We start from the raw sequence: 14732 nt of genomic DNA on the forward strand, positions 1-14732 counted from the left end.
CCGGAGACCCGCAGTCGTCCATCGCCGACCTCCCCCTCCGGTGCCCCGGCCCACCACCCCCCTAGCAGACCGCTGCGGCCCATGCGGAAAGTCCCCCCCGGGGAAGGGAAGCTTGCTGGGATACCCCCATTTGGAACCGGAAATGATTCCGCCCTGTTCGATCCGGGCCGGATATACGATGGAAATGGTGACAAGGAAATGAGTTGTCGATCAACGCCTCGCGAAGGGGAAAAGTTGGAAACTGTTTGTGTGCCGAGGCAAGCAGGCGATGGGAAAGCTACCTACCTGCCTATCTACCTACCTATTTGACTGACTTGCGCAACTTATCGTAGGTATATTTTTCATACCAATGTTGGGGATGGCTTGTTCTGTTCTCCACACCTCCAACTTCAACGTCGCCTGCAAGGCCGACCCAGATAGGCAACAAACATAACCGACGCTAATGCCATGTTAACGTAGCCTGTCGGTCTGGTAGGTAAATACCTACACGTGAAGCCGACCTCATTGTGGCCCAGGACTGCCTACCCAATTCCGAATGCAAGCGCAGCCTTGGCATCAAAACTTCCCCAGATTCCCAACGACTGCCAACGCCTGCCAACGCCTGCCATCTCCGCGATCATTTTACCAGACCTAATGCGCTAGCCAGGGTATGCCACGGGGCCAAGCATGGTCTCTACACGTACTGTACACGTGTAGTTGTACACGCACTGAGTGGTGTAGACCACACCACGGAGGAAACTGTGATCGACCTCGACCTAGTGTATAGTGGTTTGATCGACAGACAAGAGGCTGCAAATCCGATGGATAGGGAGATGATGGCATAGTGGACCTTGGACGCCCTGGACGGTTCGCCCAGGAAACATGTGTTCGTGGCTTCATGCGACACTGTCAGGGCGCGTGCCGAACGACGGGGGATGGATGCTTGTCTGGGGAATTGCGCCGCCAGCATCGCTCCGCTGTCACTTTCGCTTGTCGAGACAATCAGGCTAGCAATCTAGAATGGCGTCGCGATGGAGTCCCCAATTGACAGGCGCTTTGACTCTTATTCTAGCCAAGGTCAATAGCGCGGTAAGAGGTCCACGCGACGGCGACAAGCCAAGTTCGATAAGAGCAACAGGCCAAGATGGCGAATGCGCTGCCCGACGACTTCTACGCAATATAACTATCAGCGACCAATATGGGCATGGATGACTGAGCGAAATATGAGATGGCTAGCCCTGCAAGGCTGTGTAAAGCTGGATTACCGCGCATTCGTCCATTCACAAGAGGGATTTGCAATCCCATTGATCCTACTGTAACGTGGCTAGAAAGAACTGACGGCAGGCCCAGCGCAGCGCACGACCGCAACTGTCTGTGAGCCAGCCCCTGGAGGTGAGGATGGAGGGCCGACCAGCGATGCCGAGTCTTTGGCTCGATGAGAGGGATCCTCGGATTAACTAACTTGTCCTGGCAAGCGAGACCGTTGCGGGGCCGTTCGGGGAATAATCCCAATACGGTTAGCGATTTTTTCACACATGGTAGTGTATTGGCATAGCGCAAATTCGCGGGCGAGACCGCGAGGTGATGATTATGGACTTCACTGGCCCCGGGAGATGGTCTTCGCATCGTTCAAGTCGTACTATACATACATGCGTAGAGATAATGTGCCATTATCGGCTGGATGGGTTCCTGGGTCTGACGAATTCGTCCATGCCTGGGGTCCAGGGGTTGGTTGGGAGAAGGTTATTACGCAGTAACAACGGCACCCAAAATAAAAGCATCTGAGATTGGATTTGTCGAACACACGGACGTATTATCGTCAGTGCTGAAAGGTGTGGGTGTGTGAACCATTGAACAGAAAAGACTCCAGATAATGCAAACAAACATGTCCCCTCTGTTCCAGCCCCAATTGGATGTTTTGCGACGCAATCATCAGACTTCATATTTGCGCAGCCATGCGCCTCCCGGAAACGAAGAGTGTGCAGCTTGGGGCGGTTATAATGCGCAACAGATTTGAGCAGACCGGGAAAGGGGACGTTTAGCCAAAATGCCTAGGTACCCTCCATTTCCCGGCACATACATGCAAAGATGCGCGTAACCGGGCAAGCAATGCAATTCATCAACGGGCCGTTGTTTAAAAGTGCAAAGGAATGAGGAGCGGCGTCTCAGATATCAACTGTAAAAATAGCCTCTTGCCACCGAGGAGAGGCCTGGTGAGCTGGGCCGTGCCGAAGGTGTTCCGAGCCGCGTTTTTGGGACCTAACGTTCGATGGGTCTTCGAGAAGCCCACTCAGAGCGCCACTAGCCCGCCAGTTCTGCGGATTAAGTTAGGCCTGCTTGTCAGGTCTCTGGGTTCTCCAAACCGTTCCATTGTTGAGCCCACTACCACCTTAATTACAGGCGGATGTTGTACCGGACGAGCTTCCATGTTTCAGAAAGTGGCATTGCAAATATTCACCATTCGATTGCTGTGTCTGTGATCAATCAATGGAAATGGAAATCCCGTCGGCTAGAAATTCTCGGTCCCCTACAAGGCTGCACTGACCAGGTGATCGGGATTTCCCAGGCGCTTGAGCAGCTACAAAACCCGGGCCCTCGAAGTTAACAGATGGTGCCGGTTCAGTTCCTCCGTGGTTGGAACGAACTACTGCTAGATATGGATCTGTTTCACAGAGGAACTGGCTACAGATCCGTCCGTCCACTAGTTTGTTCCAGGAATTGTTGACACATCGCGCCATGCCCTAGGGCGTACCAGGAACACTAGCATGAACTGCCATGAAGGTGCCAGGAGGTTGGCGGAAACTCTTTTGAGCACAGGGACCGCTCCAGCCATCTCTTATCGAGAGATTCCGGGAGCCCGGACCGATTACATGGCCAAGATGTTCAACAAAACCCACGGCTGTGGGACAAGTTTGAAACGGACTCTGGGCATTCTGGCTCTACAATGTCTTGTGTGCTCACTGCGGACTTTGAAACCGGGCATGATTGAGAGGCACGAGATCCGATATTCGCAAGAAGGGGGGTTTTGCAATCGTAAACAGGAACTGGCGAATAACCGCGGCGAGGCAAGCTGTTGGTGATAGAGGCGGGCGAGGGTGGTGGCGAACAGCGCCCTCTGATCACCGGGTAGCGTTGCTGGCAGTCTTAATAGGCCACGGAGCCGCTTGACCAGGCTGCGGCCGCTGGCGGGCGGCCTACCAAGGAGCGACACCAAGGTTGGGATAACCATTATGAAAGTGGGATACCTACTATAGTCCCATGACCTGACAAGACAGTTGGTAACGAATTGTGAGTTGACGGTGAGACAAGCTGAGTTTGAGGTCACTTTCCGACTTCCGAACTTCCACTGCCAGAGGGGAGATGCTGAGATGCTGCACACAATTGCCCAGAAGTCGATCCGCACCCAGACCCAGACCCAGGGCAGGGGCGGCGGTTGCGTGCGGGCGACCGGGGCTCCCAGGCCAGTGAGAGCGCTGACATGGGTTTTCACGCTGTGAGAGGTTCGTCGGTTTTTCACCGGGCGACCAGTCCCAGCGCCGCATCCACTTGACAGGGGTTGTGATGGAGCCACAGCGCCTCATCCGTCAGTGATCACTGGTCAGAGGCGGGGGGAAAGAAGCAAAATAAAACACCCACCCTCGCCAATCGCTAAAAGTCAAGTAAGTCACTTGATATCCCCCCGCTTCTGCGGAGACTCGAGGAATGGCATCTGCTCTCATGTTTCTCTTTGCGAAGACCGACAATCCGTACACACGACACTGAGACTGTGTAATGGCCGGTGAGCGCGATGGTCATTGGAGGGTCCACTATCCATGGAACGATGAATTGTGGCCCCGGTCAAAAAACGGTCGTTGTGTCGGTCATTTAGAGATGCAGGGGAAACAAGTTAGTGTAGTGTTGGTGGTGGGTCGCAGCGGGTGTGGTCCCCCTTTATGGAGTTGTCTTGTTTGGGATTCTTGGCAGGTACAGGTACAGCCATCTGGGTGACATGCCGTAAAGTATTTAACATATTGGTCATGATGCTAACTCAAGTCCACATTGGCTTGCTGATCCTCATTGGCGAGGTCGCGACGAAATCGATATTGACGACGGCAGTAACAGTGAACTGATTCTTAGCCCTCAACCTCATCTCCGCCCTTACGGCAGCAGATCAAAAAAGGGGGGTCGCGCAAATTTAGGATATTGAATTTGATTATTTCTCTCGAGGTTGAAGGCCAACGAGCCATCAATGGCGCACGGCCATTGGGCCGCCAGTTTAACCAAGATGTCGATGAAAGCAACCCCGCCACAAATACGCAGCTGGCGGGCTGAGCAGGTGGCCTGGTGGCCTCTGTAAATGGTCCAGTAGCGTAGCTGAGCCGCACTGAGACGGATGTCCGTCCTCTCGCTGTCCAACTGTTGTCCACTGTCTAGCTCTGCGCCTGCAGCCCTGGCAGAGAGACACACGAAACGATCAGAATCGAAATGCATAGAAGCTGCCGAATGGTTACATGGCGGCCCCCCCGGCAATGCAGTGGGTGAGACAGGCCGTACGCTGCGATCGCCACTGTTGAACATCTCAGTGGCCACCTGCAAAGCTGGTCAAGGGGATGCCGCTCGAATGGGTTGCCTCGATCTGAGTCAAACCGAAAAGAAAGAAAAAAAGGTCGTCGCATCACAGGCCACATGATAGCATGTCTCGGCTCTGAATCTGCACGCCCCAACACCGCCGGCTACTGCCGTCTCACACCTCCGCTAACAAAACAGACGGTCTCTTTCTGATGGAGGGGGTGGATGGGATCCAAAAAAAAAAAAGAGTAGGAAATAAAACCAACCTCTGCCAAGGCCACCTGCCCTAACCAACCTAAACGTTCAACCAAAGGACTCCTCCGTAACATGCCATACTATGTGCAAGTAGCGGTACTTCCATCTGACGCCCCACCTGCAATCTGCATTACGGACTGGAACCTAAGTCAATAATGGGAATGATCGCTTCGGAGCGCCAAGTGGGGCCAAGCGGGGCCGAGGACCAGGAGGCCGTGGTACCCTTGCTCGCATCCGAATTCTCGAACCAGGGGGGGCCCATCGGGACGCCGCCTCTCACATGGATCCCTGGTCGTGTACACAAATCTTACCCCCGGGCGCAGCCCTCCATCGTGACTGGGTCCTGTCCACCCCCGCTCCCTCGCCGAGGGGGATAGTCGTCTCTTCCAATCAGACACCCTCGGCACCCAGTTATGGGAGCTTCGAGGGGGCCGTCTTTGGTTAGCTCGATGGCATGATAGGCCCGGTACACCTGCCTGATGGACGTAGGGTCAGATTTCCTTGTCCTGGACTTTTCTGTAAGTGGGCGGCGCGTCGGTAGCTACCTTATGTATGCGTCCCACACCCACCTCTTGAACGCCCATCTCCTTTTCGCATCTCTTCGTTTGAGCTCCTTGATGCCCATGATATCGTGATGGGCAGCTTGACGTCTCTCCTTGTTTGAGACCAGCCTCATCCCGATATAACGCTCTTCACTCATTGGGCCATATCCAGCTTCTAATAGACTCACAACCCCGGCTTTCTATTACAATCTCTTATATTCTGTGTTTTATATTCCTTGATACTACTGTACTCTTACCACCTCGAGGACCGATATCGAGCTCTCCGACACGCCATACCAGAGAAGTCTAATGATATTATGATTCGGTGATTCGCGAGGTTACTGTGCCCATGACCAGCCCGGCTTGATCAAGTTATCAACTACCCGTTGCAACCACCCGCCACGGCCGACCCAAACGCTTCAGTTGGATTTCCCCTCGCGGTTTGGAACTGGAGGATCTCAACATCGACTGTCGACCCTGTTTCCGCCTTACCAGGGTCGACTGTAAAAGTTATTATAAGTGCAAACGCTGTTAGGAAGTCCGCGGAAGGATACCAGTCACGAACATGTCGAATTCAAGCGTCAACAGGGGCATCTGCCCCGCCCCTTTCTTCCAAGACACTGTATTCACCGACGGAGGATGTAAGTAAATTCGAATCTTCTGGCTTGACGGGGTTACTGACGCATATTTCAGTCGTCGAGGGAAGGTTATGTCAATCGTTGGGCGGGGGGATCACCTGCTGCCTACCATGCCCGTTGACCGACTTTACCTATCCCGACAGCTTCCAGACGATGAGCTTAGCAGCAGACTGGATCTCGGTCGTCAGCACCGCGTGCTGCGCCTTCCTACTCTTGTCTTGGACCTTCCTTCCCGTGGAAAAGACGCATCGCCACTATTTGAGCATCTGTCTCACAGTCGCAGTTGTGCTCATGAACGTGAGTTCTCACAACGATGTGTTTCTAGGGGACATGACGGGGTGCAAACTGATACTAACTTGCACCAGCTTGGATTCATAATTCCCTTGGCAGCGCAACCGGAACAATGTTACGACGCCATTACACCACATTCTATGCAGACAAGCCAAGTGTGTGCAGCGTCAGGCGCATTCCTGATCGTCGGTGGTTGGGCCGGAGTCATGTGGGTGTTTCTGCGATCGCTGTCGCTGCATCTGCAGATCTGCTGGCAGGTTGTCGTTGGGAGGAACTTCATGTGGCTTTCTCAAGCCGCCGGCTGGGGCATCCCCGCCGTCGGCATCACCGTCGCCCTCGTCTTCAGCGGCGTGTCGTTCCGCTTTGGCCCGACGTGCCACATCAACCACACGAACAGCCTCGCGGACCTCTGGATCCCCCTGCTCGTCTTTGCTGGATTGACTATCATCATCCAGTTCGCCACGTTCGGGTACTGCATTAAGGTCTATCTCGCATCACTTGCCGATAACAGCGCGTCGACCGAGGGCTCGAATCTGCCTTCGTACACAAACAGCATCCGGACCATGACGCCCCGACAAGCCTACCGGCGAGTGCGAAGAGTGATTCAGCTCCAGTGGCGAGGCATCGCCATCGTGTTGATCATCATCACCGACGTCATCTTCTTCTCGGTAATCTTCGTCTTCCAAGATAACACGGTTGAGTCTGTAAAGACGGATCCAAGCAAGGTGACCGAGTGGGTGGGTTGCTTGATGCTCAATGCGGGTGATAAGACAAAGTGCTTGGATGAGGCCAGCAAGCTGGTTGTCAATATGCCAACCATTGGCGCAGTGTTGGTCCTCCTGGGTGTAAGTTATTCCATCGCCAAACCAAACCCGACTCGTCCCCTAACACTGGATACAGATGAACGGCATATGGCTGCTCTTCCTGCTCGGGCGCTTTTCCATGTTCACTGGATGGGCCGATTTCTTCGGCAAGTTTGTGAACCGGGAGAAGAAGGAGTTCGTGTCGGCCGATGCGCGGCTCGACGACATGAAGAGAGACACACGTTCGTACGAAATGCTATCCCGGGACTCCGGGAAGACTCTGGACGACGTAGTAACACCCTCCGTAGGGACACCCATCTCCCCCTTGGCTAGGGCATACATGGCGAGCCCACCGGCTAGCAATGACTTGCCCTTCCACTATAACGGCGACGGTAAAGAGGGCCGTCGGACGCCGGACTATTTCGGCAACACGGTACGGTACCACACGCCTGCCCGATCCTTCTCGAGCCCACGGCCACCTCAGACGGTCACCTGGGACTCGCGGGAAACATATGCCCAGCCAGAGAGGTACGGCAGCCCGGAGAACCGCGATTACGTGAATCCCCTTGGGATGAACCAGATATGACGGAGAAACAAACCTCGAATCCGAGAAAACGAGGAGAAAGAAATCGCGAGAGACGCCAAGTCAGCTTTTACGACGAAAAGTACGAAAACACTTCGGTACAAGGCCCTCTCACGTATCCTGTCAGCTGCTCCAGCGTTTCCGATAATATGAGAGATGCTGTCTCCATTGTTTCACCCGAGTGAGGTTATCGGCAATAGACACCATCCCATACGCCAAGACGAGAGCAAGCTTTATATGTCTACTATGTTCTTGACTCGGAGCGGACCGAGCAGAGCAGACTTTGGGTTGGAGCGAGGCGTCCTGGGGAATTCTTTGTGGTTATTGAAACAAAAATAAACAAAAAAGAGGAATTTAGACAGGACTCTCGGGGGAGCCACGGGAGACTTGGCCAGCGATGGCATCATTTAAGGCTCTCCCTTCAGGGTCGGGATTTTTGGATCTGAGGTGCTACTTATGCACAAAGCTAATCCAGGTTAGGCGATGCGGATTGGAGGGGGGTCGGGAACGACGGAAGGAGAAAGTGTCCTCGTGTCTCTCGGATTAGCTGAAAGCCCAGCCTTGCAGCGGCGGGGTGGGGCAAGCTTCCGAGCATGCCGGTTGTGGGGATGACTGATGTGTATTTGATGCGAATGACTGGACGGAAACGGACATCGGATCTTTCAGAAGGTGCGATCGGCGGGAGAGATAAGCCCAGCGAGAGAGCTCTGGGACGAGGGGACGAGGCCCATGGAAGGGCCTAACTTGGCGAATTCGCTCGCTTTCCTTGTAAATAATACCTGTCATATAAGAAAGAGCAAGGAGCTATACATCTACCTTTTTTCCCCAGGTTTACTGCGGTAGAGGTGGCATTTTGGGTATTGTGAGGCATGTGCTGTATGAACAACCATACCTCTAGGCAACAGGGCGAACTGCCAAGGAAAGAGGTACCAGAGTGACAAGGGTCGACAGCTCCCTAGGCACCAAGACATGTTCACAATACCGAGACATCCGTCCCAAGGGGACAAGGCGCGTTTTATTTAGCTTACCTGGTTTATATAAGAGCCGCCCGCGGCCGCGGACTCAATCCCAGGAGTTTGGATTGAGTGTGGCCCTGTGCCGGTTCCTAGTAGGATTTTAAATTTGCGGCAGAAATACCTAGCTAGCCAGGAACCATGCCGAACTTTAACGCTCGACAACGCATCACCACCACCTTCTCCTCAGGCCGCCACCGCCCCCGCCTCCTCCCGCCGAGCAACATCGCCAGGATGATCATCCTCATTACCGTACTCGTGCTCGGCAGCTTGGTGCACTACCTCTGGAGGAGGGAGGCCGGCCTGTCTGAACCCTGGGTCCCCGATCGGGGCTCAATTCTGTTTAGCGAACGGCCCCTGCAGCTGCCGGCGGAAGACTGCTTCTTACCAGACAATTACACGCTGCCGCTCCGCACGCGGGGCCGGGACATTGTCGACCAGACGGGCCGCAGATTCAAGCTCGCGTCGGTCAACTGGTACGGAGCCAGCGACGAGCTCTTCGTGCCGGGCGGGCTCGACGTGCGGCACCGCGACGCCATCGCCCGGACGATCCGCGACCTCGGCTTCAACAGCGTGCGCCTGCCCTACAGCGACGAGATGGTCGTGGCGAACCCGGTCATCCCGCCGCACCTGGTGGCCGCGAACCCGGACCTCGCGGGGCTGCGCGCGCTGGACGTGTTCGAGGCCGTGGCGCGCGCCCTCACCGGCGCCGGCGTCGCCGTCGTCGTCAACGACCACATCACGAGCGCGACGTGGTGCTGCGGCGCGGACCCGTGCGACGCCGGCTGGGCAAACGACCACCTCGGCCCGCTGTGCCGCGTCTCGCAGACCGAGGAGGGCTGGATCGCCAACTGGGAGACGGTCATGTCGCGGTTCGTCGACGACCCGCTCGTCATCGGCGCCGACCTCCGGAACGAGGTCCGCGGCGTCTGGGGCACCATGACCTGGGACCGGTGGGCCGCCGCGGCAGAGAGGGCGGGTAACAGGCTCCTGGCCATGAACCCGGACTGGCTAATCGTCGTGGGTGGCACCGAGTCGTCCAACGACCTGTCCGGGGTGGCGGAACGGCCGGTGCGGCTCGACGTCGACCACCGGGTCGTCTACTCGGCGCACGTCTACTCGTGGTCCGGGTGGGGCAGCCTCGGCGGCCGGTACGCGACGCGCAGCTACCCGTCCTTCGCCCAGTCGATGCGGAAGAACTGGGCGTACCTGGTGGAGGAAAACCTGGCGCCCGTGTGGGTCGGCGAGTTCGGGGCGCCGCGACACCCGGGCAAGGGCGACGCAAACTACTGGCGGAACCTGATGAGGTTCCTCGAGGCCGTCGATGCCGACTTTGGCTACTGGGCCGTCAACCCGCGCAAGCCGAAAAACAACGAGGAGGAGTCGTACTCGCTGGTGGAGGACGACTGGGTCACGCCCGTCCTGGACTACCGGATGAAGGACATGGTGGAGCTCATGAGATTATAGTGCACTATGGGTCCGGCCCGGCATCTGGGTGGATATACCCCGGGTTGGTCAACAAAAGACTAAGGGGAACCGGCTTCCGCGTCTTACCCCGAGCAGGGAGGAAAAGGAGCCGGCGGATGGGAGTAATTGGCGTCTGGGATCTTATATCCTTCTTTCTTTCTTTTTTGGGAGGGTGTTTGGGTTATGATATCGATGGTCAATCATTGCTTCAGCGTGTATTGCCTAGACTTGGACTATTTCACGACACGGCTTCGCCGAACAGCGAGATGGCACATGGGATGACGAGACAGGAGTCATGGATGGACATGGACTGGTTGAAACCGGGGAATTGGTATCTGCAATCGAGTATGGATTTCAGGCAATTGCCAGCGTCTATTACGATCCTTGGGGATGTTTATTCCTAAATTTCAGGCAATTGCCAGCGTCTATTACGATCCTTGGGGATGTTTATTCCTAATTGAAATTAATTCCTTCGTGTCAATTCGGCTTCCCTTCCCTGGCATGTCCTGTGATAAATGCGAAGTTACGCTACAAGCTACATACCTGCGAGCTTTGCCTGACATGCGATTAGAGTTTATCGATAAGAGCGGCATAGCGGTTATTATGCACAGTAATTTCATCTCAGGCACACAGCTACCTCTTGCCCCACCATCGTATCGCAACTTGGGTGCTCAAGCTCCAGAAGCTCCAAACGTCAACCCCTCCTCCCAAACCTTCTATCAAACCGTCTGAAATATCCTTTCCCTCTTCCATTTGAGTCGTGAAGTATCAGTCTAGCATTACCGCCCATCTTGGACCTCATCAGGGCCGTTTCAAACAGATAGATGCCATGTCTGATCCACCTTCCTCCAGCTGCCACTCCGCGTCATGATGGAAGTGCCACGCTCCGGTGCCATCTATGTTGGACCCACATGCCATGTCCAAACCGCCGATAAACGGGTATGTATCCGAACCACAAGCTGCACCGTCCGATCGCCAGTCATTTTTGACCCGGTGGCGTCGGGTTCGCCGACTGTCTCCGAGTCCGCCCGCCTGGTTGGGTGAAACGTCGCACACCCGGACTGGCCGACCTCCATTGCCCGCCGGCCTCCCGCCCCTTTTTCTGCCCCGCCCTCACGAGCATATTTGTAGGAATGTCCGGGCTGACATATGGCTTTCTCTTGTTCTAGTTTGGCTCCCACGTCTTGGACGATATTAAGACCTTCGTCAACGAAGGCCATGGCGTTACTAATGAGGTGGATCTCGACGACGACGACGACGATGACGACGACGACCTCGAAGACGATGATATGGACGACGGGCTCGAGCCGGACGGTATCTTCGATGGTTGGCAGCATTTTACAGACGAAACCGCGGCGAGCCACCCAGACGAGGACGATGAACACCACGGCTTTCCCAGGCTTGCTCGCTGCAGGGCGAACTTGACGGCGCTCTCCCAACAGTACAACGTGAGTCGCTGGGCTGCCCGATAGGATGACCGCGCGTGAGGCTAATCCCTACCGCCGCAGCTCTACTTCGCGGCATACCAAGGCCAGATACATGTCTTCCAGCCCCAGAAGGCGCCCCAGATTCTCCCGCCGCCGTCGCTCATCTTGCGCCCTCCACGTAGCCGGGCAGGAAAGCTTATCGGGGGTTACATAGACAGGAACTTTGGCCACCAGGTTAATTACATCGTCACCGGGGAGCTGGGAAACCTCGAGGTTCTCCTGATGTGCTACGACGACGGCGACGTCATTGCGTACTATACGCACCTGATCGCCCATGCCGTCGAGCATGGCGGCGCATCCCAGGGCGCGTGTCACGTTGCGCCCGCCTGCCGCATAGTAACGCCAAAGCCATTTTTCCACGAGAATGTTGGGCTCTCGGCTTGGGGGCTGGCAATCCATAGGAGATCTCGGCTGCTGGCCGTCAGCTGTAACAAGCATGACGTTACTGTCTTTGCGTTTGCAACGAAGTCGGGGGATGCGGGGCAGCTAGATTCGGAGCCCGAAGCATCGTCGAGCAGCCAGGACTCTCCGAAACTCTGGTCGGGTCAGACTGCCTTGGAGCTCGAGAGGCATTTCCGGTCTCGAACGAGGACATGGAGGATCGTGCTCCCACTCGGGCCGGCGGGCAGTAATATCCCGAGCATCGCGTTCGTCGACGACGAGGACGGAAACGCCGAAAGGGTCGTTGCTGTTGATATCGCAGGCAACACCTGGATGCTCAACATCTGGCAGATTGGCGGCTTTCCCGCTGTTTACCTTCCTAATACGAATAGGGGCGCAGATCACCAACGGTACATTATTATACCCGCCATGGATTGTCCGCGGGAGCTGAGCTAACATTTTTCGTTCGGACAGGTACACCGGTTGGGGAATCATGGTATTACCGGACAGCAGCTTCAAATTGACATCAAGTAACCGCGCGGCGATGGGTCTGCCGCCGAAGGATATCCTAGGACCTAACCGGTCTCCCGGAGACAGGGACAAGACAGAGTTGTGGCTGGATATAACCTGTAGCCTCCATTACATCAAGGACAATGCCGTCGACTCCAGAGTGTTCCTCAGGCAACGATACGGTCCTAGGTACTTTCTCCCTCAGCTTCGGAGTCAGGCGACAAATGTGCATCAGCAGCCATTGCCCACCGAAGGAGAGCAAGATCATTCTGAAGAGTCTGATTTCCTCGACGAGAGCGATGACAGCGACGCTCCAGAGCCATACGACGCTTACCAGCAGATCTCCGACCTGGATGCCGAGAGCCGCTGGCTGGCGCTCAGCAAAGCCCCGGGGCCGAAAGGATCGGGCATCGACCTATCCGAGGAGGAGCTGCGGGGCTTCCGCCTCGCCCGGACGATCGTCCCGACCCTTGGGCAGACCCCACCACTGTTCGGCTTCAGCGAGTTCCTTGACTTCATGGGCAACAACCTGATGCGCAAGGGCCTGACCCACACGGTCGACTGGTTCAAGACCCGCCTGCCTTCGCACCTGTCGCGGAACTTCTCCCTCCTCCGGACCACCGACTCGGACGTGGAGCTGCAGTCGCTCGACCCGCGCTCGGCCGGCGTCTTCTGCAAGGACGTCATCGTGCCGCACAACCGCCGCCCCAACAACGTCCTGCCGTGGGACCTGACGCAGCGCATGTCGGAGCGCATCAGCATGCACCAGCACGTCCCCGCACTGAACCTCGTCGTCCTCGGCTCCCTCTGCGGCCGCGTCGCCCTCCTCTCCCTGACGAAGCCGCCCTCGCGCCACCACCACGGCGGCGGGCCCGCCGCCGGCACCGCCGGCGTCCGCGTCCGGCGCGCCTTCCGCGTCGAGTGCGTCCTCCCACGCGCCGGCCCCGAGGACTCCCTAAGGCCCACGGCCGCGCTGCACGGCGTCGCCGTGTCGCCCGTCCACGACCACCGCGCGGGGTCACTGGCGCTGGCGCGGCCCGGCGGCGGGGGGCCCGTGAGGTACAGGCTTGTCCTCCACTACATAGACCACACCATCCTCATGTACGACCTCGCGCGGAGCTCGCCCGAGGAGGACCTTATGATCTTCTAGGCTGCGAAGCTAGCCGTCGTTCGGCGGGGGGGACGTCCCAACGCAGAGGCGGGCTTCCCCAAGCGTTCCTTCGTGATGGTTGCTGTTTTGGACGCGGAGGGGATATGCAGCGGGAGACTTGGGGCCAGGAATGGTGGTGAGGTAGGATGATAGCATTCGTTGCGTTCGTTGCATTACGTTGCATTGCGCTGCATTTTACTGTCTCCAGGCGGGCAGATAACTAACCATACACGGAAATTGCAATCAAGGGCGCTGGGCTGGGATGGGTTCGGTACGGTGGAGTTTTCATACCAGATCATTGCCATTTTGCTTCGGACTAGGTGAAAGAGAAGGGAGTGGTCATTTCATTTCCTAACGGTTGATACCCCTGGGCCATTCACGGCTTACACACCCAGGCTTGGACATGGCAACGTCCAGTACCTCCTAGCTTGCGGAGTCATAGAACTAGGTAGTGAGGAATGCATAAAGTTGAGAATACCAGTCTAGGCGGAGCAGATGTATGGCAGCTACTGTTTCCGTTGCTCTCTTGGCCGCCTGCTGGGGTTTCGGATACGCTGGAAGGTTGATAGGCAAGGGACCTGGTGAGACCGCTGCACCCCTAGATCTCTTCAAGTCTTCCGCTCATATCACAATAGCAATCCACGATACACCTGGGGCAGAGATTGGACCGAGCAGATAGTGATAATCATCGACATTGTGTGGAGCATCAGTACTACCTACAAAGGCCCGACGAGAGTAGCAAAATAAGGAGACAGAGAGACACAGAGAGGAAATCAGCATGCCGCGAGGAGATCAGGGAGATCAGAGGACGAAAAACACCGACCCCTCGAAAAGAAACAACTCTTTTTGGTACGCCATACAATATGCAATGCAGACCATCGTCATCCCGTCTAACAGCGGTCTGCTTCCCCGTGTTCCTGGCTGGGATTACCCGGATCCTCGCAGATCGCGCGCAGGTCAGAAGACTCCACATCGTAGCGCAAGACAGAGGGAGAGAGGTGGGGGGAAACCATCGAGGAGAGCCAGAGACCGTAAGAGTCCGTGGCAATAGAGATCCCCCATATTCTGAAGGAGAAGAAAAAAAC

The 14732-nt window shown here is 56.2% G+C and overlaps 3 protein-coding genes across 3 annotated transcripts; all 3 read left to right on the forward strand.

Annotated features, from left to right (window-relative positions):
- Positions 1-5889: 5889 nt before the first annotated feature.
- Positions 5890-7642, forward strand: QBC33DRAFT_576725 (uncharacterized protein; the record flags this gene model as incomplete). The annotated part of the gene is made up of 4 exons (XM_060430931.1): positions 5890-5965; positions 6018-6259; positions 6328-7098; positions 7154-7642. The coding sequence occupies 4 exons, from the start codon at positions 5890-5892 to the stop codon at positions 7640-7642; spliced, it is 1578 nt and encodes a 525-aa protein (XP_060285749.1).
- A 1244-nt stretch (positions 7643-8886) lies between these two features.
- On the forward strand, positions 8887-10119 carry QBC33DRAFT_576726 (endoglucanase E1; the record flags this gene model as incomplete). The annotated part of the gene is made up of 1 exon (XM_060430932.1): positions 8887-10119. The coding sequence occupies one exon, from the start codon at positions 8887-8889 to the stop codon at positions 10117-10119; it is 1233 nt and encodes a 410-aa protein (XP_060285750.1).
- A 632-nt stretch (positions 10120-10751) lies between these two features.
- Positions 10752-14006, forward strand: QBC33DRAFT_324938 (uncharacterized protein). The gene is made up of 5 exons (XM_060423619.1): positions 10752-11058; positions 11289-11567; positions 11628-12397; positions 12462-13360; positions 13536-14006. Exons 1-5 carry the CDS (start codon positions 10987-10989, stop codon positions 13553-13555), a joined length of 2040 nt encoding a protein of 679 aa, XP_060285751.1. The 5' UTR covers positions 10752-10986; the 3' UTR covers positions 13556-14006.
- The last annotated feature ends 726 nt before the right edge of the window (positions 14007-14732 follow it).

This window comes from Phialemonium atrogriseum, assembly GCF_030411735.1.
Source record: "Phialemonium atrogriseum strain 8032-3 unplaced genomic scaffold QBC33scaffold_6, whole genome shotgun sequence".
NCBI lineage: Eukaryota > Fungi > Ascomycota > Sordariomycetes > Cephalothecales > Cephalothecaceae > Phialemonium > Phialemonium atrogriseum.